Raw genomic sequence first — 10,258 nt, 5'->3', positions numbered from 1 at the left:
AGAGCCAGAGTAACACTAATGGGATAAGGAGCATCCTTGAATGTTGCCAACCCTGGTTCAATCCCATGCCACCACGTGACCCCCCCACCCCCAAGCATCTGAGTACAGCCCTGGAAACCTCCCTGGGTATAAGCCCTAAAGACCCCCAAGCACCAGTGGGGAGGCCCAAATAATTTCAGGGCACCAACAGAGCCTGAGCAACACTGTTATCCTTGGACACTTCCATTGACCCACTAGCTCAGACCAACCCAAATGGTGATAATTGCCAGGATCCTTTCCTCCCCAAAAATATTAGAGTGGCTGAACCAATAGTATAGCAAGGTAGGGTGCTCGCCCTGTATGCGCCCAACCTGGATTTGCTCACCAGTAGCCTACAGTCCTCTGAGCCAAGAGTAATTCCTAAGTGCAGAACCAGGAGTAACCTCTGAGCATTGTCAGGTGTGGCCCTGACCACAAGGAAAATGACTTCAGGGTCCTTTTTATATCTGTGTCATAAATAGCATGGTCAGATGTCTATTTACCTCCAAAGGGGAGTTCTCTACCAGTGGGAGGCAGGCACTCAGATGTTCGCTGTGATCAAGAAAACTGGGTCTGACTTCTCAAAGCTGAATTAGTGGCCTGGCTGGCCTATTAGGCAACTAACAAGTTAGACTTCATGCATAGGCATGGCAGTGGCATTTGTCCCTCCAGGAATGGTGTCTCCCTTGAGAGGGATGTTTGCCTGCAAGCCTCCATAAAATGAACAAAGGCGGCCTCAAAGGGCTGAGAGCACAGAGCCATCTAATCTCCACTAACAACTGAGGGGGTGAGAGGAAGCGTTTCAGAAGCTTCCAGTTGCAAGTGACTGACAAGAGGCACAAAGGTAATTAAATTAACAATGTTGTGTTTTGCACTTGTTGATTTTCTTCTGATTAGCATTTCTGGCAGAAATTCTGAATAATTAAATGCAAATTTTAACAGAAAACCTGTGTGCTTTGGACCTCGGGTGTTTGGCTTTACCACAAGGAAATGTGGCAGATATCAAAACATATTTCATATATAATCTCACATAGGAGCACAATCACTACCTAAAGTAGGGGGACCTGGAGATCTTTTAACCAAGCAATTCTGTTTTCCCATTAGAAACAATCAAGTACCATAACCACGGATCTTCAGGATTCCTTCCTACTACTATCTTCCCCAGTAGTAGTAGTAATAGCCTTATTTTATCCTTTGAGAAGTTGGGAAGCTGTCATTTCCTACTAAGATATAGTCCAACCAAGCAAACTAGTTCACTTACTGAGTTCTTTGTTTTGGTTTTTGGGTCACACACGGCTGCACTCAGGAGTTACTCCTGGCAGGCTCGGGGGACCGTATGGGATGCTGGGATTCCAATCGGGGTCCGTCCTGCGTTGGCCACTTGCAAGTCAAACGCCTTACTGTGCTGTGGCTCTGGCCCCTCACTATTTTGTGTCGTCACCTCTGACTAGCAAAGCACATCACAGCCAAAGGAAGCTTGGGGGCAATGTTTCTCTTTAATTTAGCACACTCGACATTCAAGGTGGAAAGGTTCCATATAAATGACTCCCCAGCACCTAGTACTCAATGCTTCATCTCTCACTGAGGTAAGGTTGTGCCACTGTCCCACAGCTTAAAAATAAAAATTAAAAAAAAGGGGGTAAAACCCAATCCTATTAAAAAACCCTCTGTGTCCATGCAGAAGGAAATGAGTCCCAGGGCTCTGGCCCCTCAGTCAGATTTCTCCTTCTCCTTCATGTGTAAGAAGACGATGCTGAAGATGAAGAGGCCCACCATCATGGAGAAGGCGCTGGCATAGTAGGGATAGGCCGAGGGAATGAAGCGCTCATACTGGGTGTGCTGGAGAGGCCTCACGGACACCTGCAACAGGACAGAGATGACAGGCCTGGCCAGGCAGGGCACGTGCTGGCTGGGAAGGGATCTGTGCTTACCTGTGTGGAAGAGTATAAGTGCGTGTAGCCTAGTCGGTTGTAATCCACTTTGAACTGGAATACACCATACACATCAGGCAACTTGAACTGGACACTGTATTTACCACCTGGGGAAGCCAACAAAAATAGTAGGAGGCGAGGCCGGAGAGATAGCATGGAGGTAGGGCATTTGCCTTGCATGCAGAAGGTCGGTGGTTCAAATCCCGGCATCCCATATGGTCCCCCAAGCCTGCCAGGGGCAATTTCTGAGCGTAGAGCCAAGAGTTAACCCCTGAATGCTGCCAGGTATGATCCAAAAACCAAAAAAAAAAGTAGGCTTTCCCAGTAGTTCTGTGAACCTCCCAGGAGCAAGTTGGACAGGCACTGCTCTTGGGAGCTCTCCCCAAGAACCATATTTACCTTTCTTCTTTAAGAACGTCCTCACAAAAGGATCAATGCGGACAAACTCCAGCTGAATGTCGTCTCCATCAAAGGGGACCCATTTGCCGTTGGAGAGCTTCTCAATCACAATGCTGTATTCCTGAGACAAGAGGCCGGTCAGTCAGGAAGGCCAGTGGCCAGGGGGCCCCTCAGCTGAACTAAAAACCCCATTCATGAGAGGAAAAACCTGGCCAGGGTCTAGTGGTGGCAACTGCAAACATGCAGCCAGCTTGCCCCTTGTCCTGATAGCTACACCTCTTCACAGGCCACGGAAGTCTATCCAAACCGTGTTCCAATGCTACCTCCAATATTGCAGTACCCCACAAAGAACCACAACCCTTAGGCTTCCCATGAGGATGTGAGTCCACGTACCAGACTATGTGCCTGTGCCTACGCAGAGTTTCTCAGGAGTAGAGAGTAATGTACTTAACCATCCTCAACCTTACTGGTCCCAACTCAGGAGTGTTTGATAAATACTGACTTGGCCAAAACCTGGGAGCCTTCCCATTCAAAGCTCTTACCACTAGGTCAGTGACAGTGTAGGCATGTGGGGGGGATTTCTCGCCCACCCGATGATGGGACACAGGCCCCACACGAAGAACACCTTCCTCCTTGAACACCCAGCGAGAAAGGGCCACAGCTAACTCGTAGTTGCCTGTTTTGGAATACCTGTGGGATGGAAGAAGAGGCTAGAGCACCTGTACCTAATAAGTCATACTCATCACTGGCCAAAAATGAGGCAACTCTTAGAGTTAAAGGGAACACAGAGAGCTGCACAGAAAACACAATAGCTGAGACACTAGCTTGTATATGGCCAATTTAGGTTAGATGCCTGGATTGACGTATCCTAAGAGCACACCAGAAGCTACTACATGGACACAGTATGGGACCATGTTCTTCCCACCCCCACACACATTCAATAAAAAAAGAAAAAAGTGATATGACAGTAGGAAGTGGCAGTATCCTCTGTACAACAAATATTCAGTCTTCAAAATGCCTCCAGATAAGTCTGTATAAGACCTGGAAATGCCTGGAGTGCCAACACCAGCAATACAGCCACAAAATCAAATCTTCAAAGAGCTTTACATGACAAATAGGCTTTTTGCTAGAGGGCAGCTTCCTGCCTATGAGCAGACTGGCACCTTGCCCACCACCTCACCGCTGGGAACCAGGCGAGTCCTTCTGCACTGCTGAGTTGAAGAAGGCATCACTGAAGAAATCGAGGGAGCCGCTGAAGATGACGCGGGCATTGTTCCTCGCCTGCAGCCCCGCAATTAGGAGGGTATTCTTCCCCACTGCATGGGGGTACTGGGAACAAGAGGGTGCTATCATCCAAGGGGTGCCAGTGTAAGGGACAAGCAGCTAGGTCTCTAAACCCAAGTTTTCCAAAACTATTTGGCTTACCATCCCCCTTACAGGAGAAAAGATACCTGGTACACCCTGGGAACCTACCTACCTTTTAATAAAGAGAAGAAACAGAGAGCACCCCCTGTTGCTCCCAGCACCACTACTGTCCCTTGGACATTTCCCACCCACTTGCAAACTCTTGTGCAGGCACCGCCTTTAAAACAATGGAGGGAACCAAGCTCCAATGCAGCCCACTCCCTCCAGCTTCTCCTCCATCCACCTCAGAGCTGGGCACTCAGCTGAGTTCTCTTTCAAGCAAGAGAGTGCTATATTTCTGGTCCAATTGAGCAGGAGCTGGAGGCCTCCCTTACCTGAGTGATGGGTTTATCCGGGAAGAAGGAATAGGAGGTGGAAGAGCCAGTCAGAATGTCCAATACCAAAGGATTGTCAGGATCAGCCACCATCCTGGAGAAGGAAGAGAGCATGCCCAACTAGGACCCCAAAAAGCCCGAGAGGCCCAAAGAGCCATTGTTTTGCAGGGATGAAACTAACAGTCGTTTATCTCTAAACTAATGATGGGACTCTGAATATCATAAAATAGTAATTCTTATCCACAGCCTCTGGCAGAAGGAATGCCCCCCAAGTAATCATGTGTCAGCGGAAGATAAAGCCAACCCTCCTTCCTGAGTTTGGCCCTCCTACTCACCCAACACCTCGAAAGAGGATGGGGTTCAGGGATGACTTCCCCACAATGGTGGGGGCCTTCAGCAGGTTTTCAGTGTCAGCCACGATGAGCGTATGCTGCAAAGGCAAATGATGAGGAAAAGGCACCGCTCCCCCCCCCCCAGCTAGAGAGACATTCCAGGCTCCCACCTAGTTTCCGGGCCAAGGCCTCACACCTGGAAGGCGTTACCTGGCCAGGATCAGAGACATCATAGCTATGATGGTCAATGACAGCTGTCTTCTCCTCATCAAACTCGATCCCACACTCACTGCCCAGCTCTCGGAGCGGGTCACCTGTGGAGGCCAAAAGTTGAATGGCTGAGTCCCCACTCATTCCAGTCACCCGAAAGGCCCTGCAACTTCAAGGAGCAGATTCATACCCACGAGAGCCGGAACTGGAACAGGAGCCAAAAATTGGTCACCCTCAGTATTCAAACCCCTTCAAGCAAAACTATCTTTTCAAGCACATGTGACCTGAAATTATGAGGCAGCTTTTTGCCTATTCCAATACACCCAGAAATACACCCATAAGGTCTTCAAAGATATATCAGAAAAATAAACATATATTTAAAAAAAAAAAAAAGAACACAGGAATACACAACCAACAGAAAATAAACATGAAACAGATTGGTCAGTTCTGTTCATGGTTGCTGCTGGGAAAGTAGAACAAGGGTTCCAGATACTCCTGTCTTTCTAGTTCTTTTAGAACATGTCCAAATTCTGTCAGCTGCTTTGGAGACTACCCAATTAGCCTATTTATTTGCCTCTTCTACAAAGTACCACCAAAAAAACATATGGGGTACCGAGGGTCAAATTATAAAAATTAAATTTTAAAGGCCCACACCTGTGCTGGTCACACAGGGAAACTAAATGGCTCTGAAGTGTCCTCAATCCCTCACAGGCCAAAGCCCACCCAGCAATGCCAACTTGCCAGCTTCCATTTGTCAGGTTCTCGGAGCTCCCTGGAGAACATAGAAAGCACAGAACCTTGCAGGTCAGCAGACTTACCAATGTCTGAGCTGGCAGCTACCAGGACACTGCCTCCGCCATCGATAAAGGTACTAATGGTCTCCACGTTGATGTTGCCTCCAAAATCTGAAAGAAGCACCAGAATCTGTGAAGGTTCTTCACACGGCTCTAACATCTGGGAGGCGAACATCTGGGAGGCGAAGGCGAACTGGAGACCAGAACACACCAGTGACCTAAGAGTGGGCCCCAGGGTGCCCTCCAGAGGCCCTCGTGAGGTCTGTTACTACAGATGCCCACACCATTTCCCACAGTGAAAAATCAATGATTCAAATTCATAGACGTGAAACACTAATTACAGTTACCAAGTCAGCTATATGTATTTCAAAGTCACATGTAAATTATGCGGCATTTTTCCATGCATTTTTCAGGATTTTTTCTGACCAGTGGCGTCCTTTTGGGACTCCCCAGTTTTCCAGAGCCTACGAGTTCTTCAATGTATCTCAGTACCCCTTTGAATCTGGCACTGCTGCTGGGCCTTGCAACTTGCACACATCTGCCCCATCTGCGTCATTTTCCTCTGCTCCTGCCATGACAGCACCTAGAGACCTTGGTAGGCAATCTCTGTCAGTACTGGTTACTGCAAGTCTCATTTTTGGTCCATTTAGTCAGCGACTACCTTAAGTGTCAAGAACTAACTGCCACAGTCACAAAGGTCTTCCCCAAAGTATACCCAATGCTCAACATCAAGCAATGGAGAGAGATGCTTGGTCACTTACTCTAACACATGATCATGTCTTGTGTGCTAAGTAGAAGAGGGGAGGGAGGGGCATCACATAATGGTTAGCTAGGGAAGACCTTAGGGGGAATGGGTCCCAAGTGGCCTGTGAGAAAGGGATAGAGCGAACTAGGCATCACAGGGGAAGAGCACTTCAGACAACCAGATGAGGAGTGCTAGGTAACCAAGGCAGGTCAGCATGTCATCAACATGAGCTTTTCATATTTTTCAAAGGTGATAACAAAGGCCAGGTGGAAAGTGGGGCACAGAGGGTGAAGGCAGCAAAGTAATGGTCAGACACCATGGGTAGAAGCTGAAGCAATAATAATACAGCAGTAGAGTACTTCCCTTGCACACAATGAACCCAGATATGATACCTGGGACCCTATACTATCCCAAGCACTATCAGAAGCAATCCCTGAGCACAGAGCCTGGAATAAGCCCTGAGTACCAGCCAGGTGTACCTGCTGCCCCTCTCCTCCACAACTGTCACAGGGTTAGCTGGGCAGTGGTTATTGGACCATGTAGCAGAGTACTTGCTGACCAATGAGCTGTGGGAAGTGTTGTGATGACACAACAGAAAAAAGACAGGCACCACAGACAGCCCAGATTTCAGGCTTGGACAACTAGAAGGATGAAAGTGCCATTTATTGAGACTGGCAGTAACTGAGAGCACCTTACTTTCAGGTACCTTCTGCCCTTCACCCCTTCATATCATAGCCAGCTCCCTACTCTCTTGCACAAGCCAACAGTGCAATGTCTGGAGACATTTCTGTCAATAGGGGATGGAGATGGGCACTGGCATAGGAGATACTGTCCAATAGCCCCTAGTTCACAGGAGAGCCACAAGGTGTCCAAATCAGAACATGCCCCCACGCCCCACCCCCATCAGCCAGTCTGTATGATGGAGTCAGGAGAAGGTTAAATCTCTGCGATCCCTTTGCCTTTCTAAAACCACTTCTCCATCTACAAAATAGGGTTCTTTTCTTTTTCTGGCACCAAGCTAAAGAAACCTTCTGTAGTAGTTACCACACACAATCTGGGGAATCCTGCTCCCACAGATACATGGAGAAGAAAGCCAAATTGGTGACCCCACATTTAGAAGAGTGACCATCCAAGATGAAGTGCCATTTAGCTGAGGTCTCTGCTCGCTCTGTCATGTCTTCTCCCCATGAGCACCTGAGAGTTTCCTGTGGCAACACTTGCCCAGATGTGAGACCCTCTCCTCTAGGACAGAAAAGGTGAAAATAGAAATATGGGCAGATGGGGCCAGAGAGATAGAAGGAGGTAGGGCATTTGCCTGGCATGCACAAGGACAATGGTTCGAAATCCGACATCCCATATGGTCCCCAGAGCCTGCCAGGAGCAATTTCTGAGTGTAGAGCCAGTAGTAACCCCTGAGTGCTGCCGGGTGTGATCCAAAATCAATAAAGAAATATTGGCAGAGCATCAAGCATCAAGACAATGTCAGGTGACTCAACTTTAGGACTGAGAAAATAGAATGTGGGGGGGGTTTAAGGAATATGTATGCATGCACCCATCTCTGGCACCATATGGCCCACTGAGTATCATAACACAGGATCCCCCAAGCATCATCAGTTGTGGCTAGAGACACTCCCAAGCACCGCTGGTAGTGGTTCTTGAGAGGCCTAGACAGCACTGCATCCTTGAGCCTAGCACTGATCCCCTGGCCCAACTGGCCCAACTAGCAAATAGTGGCCTCAAAGTCCCTCAGCACCACTTGGGAAGCACAAGAAGTACTTCTAGTATGTGCTAATCCCCCTGTGAAGTTGAGGCTCAAGTGAGGTTATGTTAGAATGTAGCAGAATTTTATTTATTCCATTCAGTTACCTTCCCCTGAAAACAAGGGAGGGCTAAGTAGCTTTCCCTCTCATTGCTGATACTTATCTTTTAATGGTTACCTTATGAAATGTTAATCTTTTTAAAACTCATTAATTTGAAACTAATTATTGATAGTACAGGTGACATGGAATATGATAAACACCATGAAGTCCAAACGTTTTAGGTTCCCTGACATTTTCCACACCACACACCCCTCTCCTATCAGCCTTCCTCAGTCCTTCTCACTCCACCTGTTCAGCTCAGTGTCTCCCAATCCACCTCCTGAGAACAGCGGAGATATCCTTACCTGCCATTGTATGTCCAGCCTGTTTCACTGAAGTCTTTACCTTTATGCAAACTGAAAGAACTCCTAGAGGGCATATTCTCACTGGTCAGTCCCTAATGGTCATTCTAAATACAGCTGAAACCTGTTAGTGCAACTAATCTGCTGAAAACTTCATTGACCTGCCCAGAAGATTTTAACTTGCACGACCAGGGAGTATATTCACCCAGTGAAACAGGGGTCCTCAAACTTTTTAAACAGGGGGCCAGTTCACTGTCCCTCAGACCATTGGAGGGTCTGACTACAGTAAAAACAAAACTTATGAACGAATTCTTATGCACATTGCATATATCTTATTTTCAATGAAGAAACAAAACAGATACAAATACAATATGTGGCCCGCGGGCCATAGTTTGAGGACCACTGCGAGTGAAACATAGTCCAAGAAACCAATTTTCCAAAGGCACAGATTATGGAAGACTAAGCATAACATGGGATGCCGGGATTAGAACCACCGTCCTTCTGCATGCAAAGCAAACACCCTACCTCCATGCTATCTCTCCGGCCCCATAAATAAATATTTACGATAACTTTATTTCTCACCTCATTTCCTCTTTCCACATCGGCACACCCAATCAGCACACTGTCCGCCTTTCCTAGCCGCCCCCGATGAAAGAACTTCCATGATTCGAGTAAGGGGGCTGCTACCAGGATTCTCCAACTATACTGAAAGAAGCCTACCTCCAACAATCCGCTGCAGTGTTTGACAAAGGAGGCGTCGAAATGAACACGCCTTTTGGCGGCAAAAACTGGCCGAGTAACTCCTAGGGCTAGAATCCTAGAATGAGCCGAACAAACATGAGCACTTACCTTCTACCGAGGGGGAGAAGATGATGAGATTGTCAAAGAGGAACTCCCCATATTTGATTAGGGACAGGCTGGGGTCATCTGCGGTCTTGAACGTGAGCTCAAAACCCCGATCTAGAGAGAGGGAAAGAAAGAGGACAGACACGACGATGAGCAGGTTGCACCTTGCAAACATCACCATGCTCCACCCCTGAATTGCAAAGACACTGAGGCTGGTCCCACACTAAACCTCCTAGACATGTGTTATCCTCCCTTAGAGCTCCAGGTGTTCCAGAGGCACACCTATAGGGCCTCCCTATTAGTTCTATTTCCAGCCTGGGAAAGTAGCTTGAATAGAAGTGAGAGACAGAGCTTGGAAATGAAATTCACTTGAAGCTTTTATTTCAGGTCGTGGGTGAACAACATGCACCGGTGTTTCTGGAGCACAGGGTGCCCAGGATTAAAGTGTCTGTCTGCTCTATTTCTGTGCAAAATAGAGGAGGACTGGAAGTCCAGCTCATGACATGAAGCTCACCACAGAGAGTGATGGATGCAGTCACAGAAATAATCACACTGAGAACCATCATAACAAAATGTGACTGAATGAGGGAAGTAGAAAGCCTGTCTAGAGTACAGGCCGATGTGGGGTGGGGAAGAGGGACACTTGGGACATTGGTGATGGGAATGTTTTTTTTTAAAACAACAACAACAAATAGATGAGGTCAGAAAAAAATAAAGTGTCTGTCTGCACCTTGCAAACATCACCATGCTCCACCCCAGAGCTGCAAAGACCTGGGCAGCCCGAAGATGACTGGGAGGGATGGAGGAGGGAAGGAGAATGAATGGTCGCAGCCATTCCACCACCACCTCCCCAACAGCAGGCCCACTCTTCCTCATTGCACCCTCGGACCCGGGTCTCACGCACCCTTCAGACTCCGGAAGAAAAGCGAATGTGTTTCCCGCAGGTTAAGGTTATCCAGCAGCACTAAGGTGCGGGGGCCGCTGGCGCAGACCAGGCCGCACAAGGGAAGCAGCAGCCACCAGAGAGATCCAGCGCGGGAGCCGGCAAAGCAGGCCGCCATTTTCCTCCTCCTGCCAAAGGAC

The 10,258-nt window shown here is 48.1% G+C and overlaps 1 protein-coding gene across 1 annotated transcript; it reads right to left on the bottom strand.

The window, feature by feature from the left end:
• Nucleotides 1-1,495: 1,495 nt before the first annotated feature.
• Nucleotides 1,496-10,258, bottom strand: DDOST (dolichyl-diphosphooligosaccharide--protein glycosyltransferase non-catalytic subunit). The gene is made up of 11 exons (XM_049772046.1): nt 10,080-10,258; nt 9,179-9,289; nt 5,448-5,534; nt 4,630-4,733; nt 4,423-4,517; nt 4,088-4,181; nt 3,529-3,677; nt 2,891-3,038; nt 2,349-2,469; nt 1,950-2,056; nt 1,496-1,878 (listed from the first exon to the last, which is right to left on the bottom strand). The coding sequence occupies exons 1-11, from the start codon at nt 10,234-10,236 to the stop codon at nt 1,729-1,731; spliced, it is 1,323 nt and encodes a 440-aa protein (XP_049628003.1). The 5' UTR covers nt 10,237-10,258; the 3' UTR covers nt 1,496-1,728.

This window comes from Suncus etruscus, chromosome 4 (assembly GCF_024139225.1).
Source record: "Suncus etruscus isolate mSunEtr1 chromosome 4, mSunEtr1.pri.cur, whole genome shotgun sequence".
Lineage (NCBI taxonomy): Eukaryota > Metazoa > Chordata > Mammalia > Eulipotyphla > Soricidae > Suncus > Suncus etruscus.
This window is presented reverse-complemented; position numbering and strand designations above follow the sequence as displayed.

Excerpts from the sequence above, each read along its gene's own strand:
- DDOST (XM_049772046.1), bottom strand. The coding sequence starts at position 10,236 with ATGGCGGCCTGCTTTGCCGGCTCCCGCGCTGGATCTCTCTGGTGGCTG. Across the intron at positions 4,734-5,447 it reads AGCTGCCAGCTCAGACATTG|GTGACCCGCTCCGAGAGCTG; the intron begins GTAAGTCTGCTG and ends TGGCCTCCACAG. Across the intron at positions 1,879-1,949 it reads ACTTATACTCTTCCACACAG|GTGTCCGTGAGGCCTCTCCA; the intron begins GTAAGCACAGAT and ends GTCCTGTTGCAG.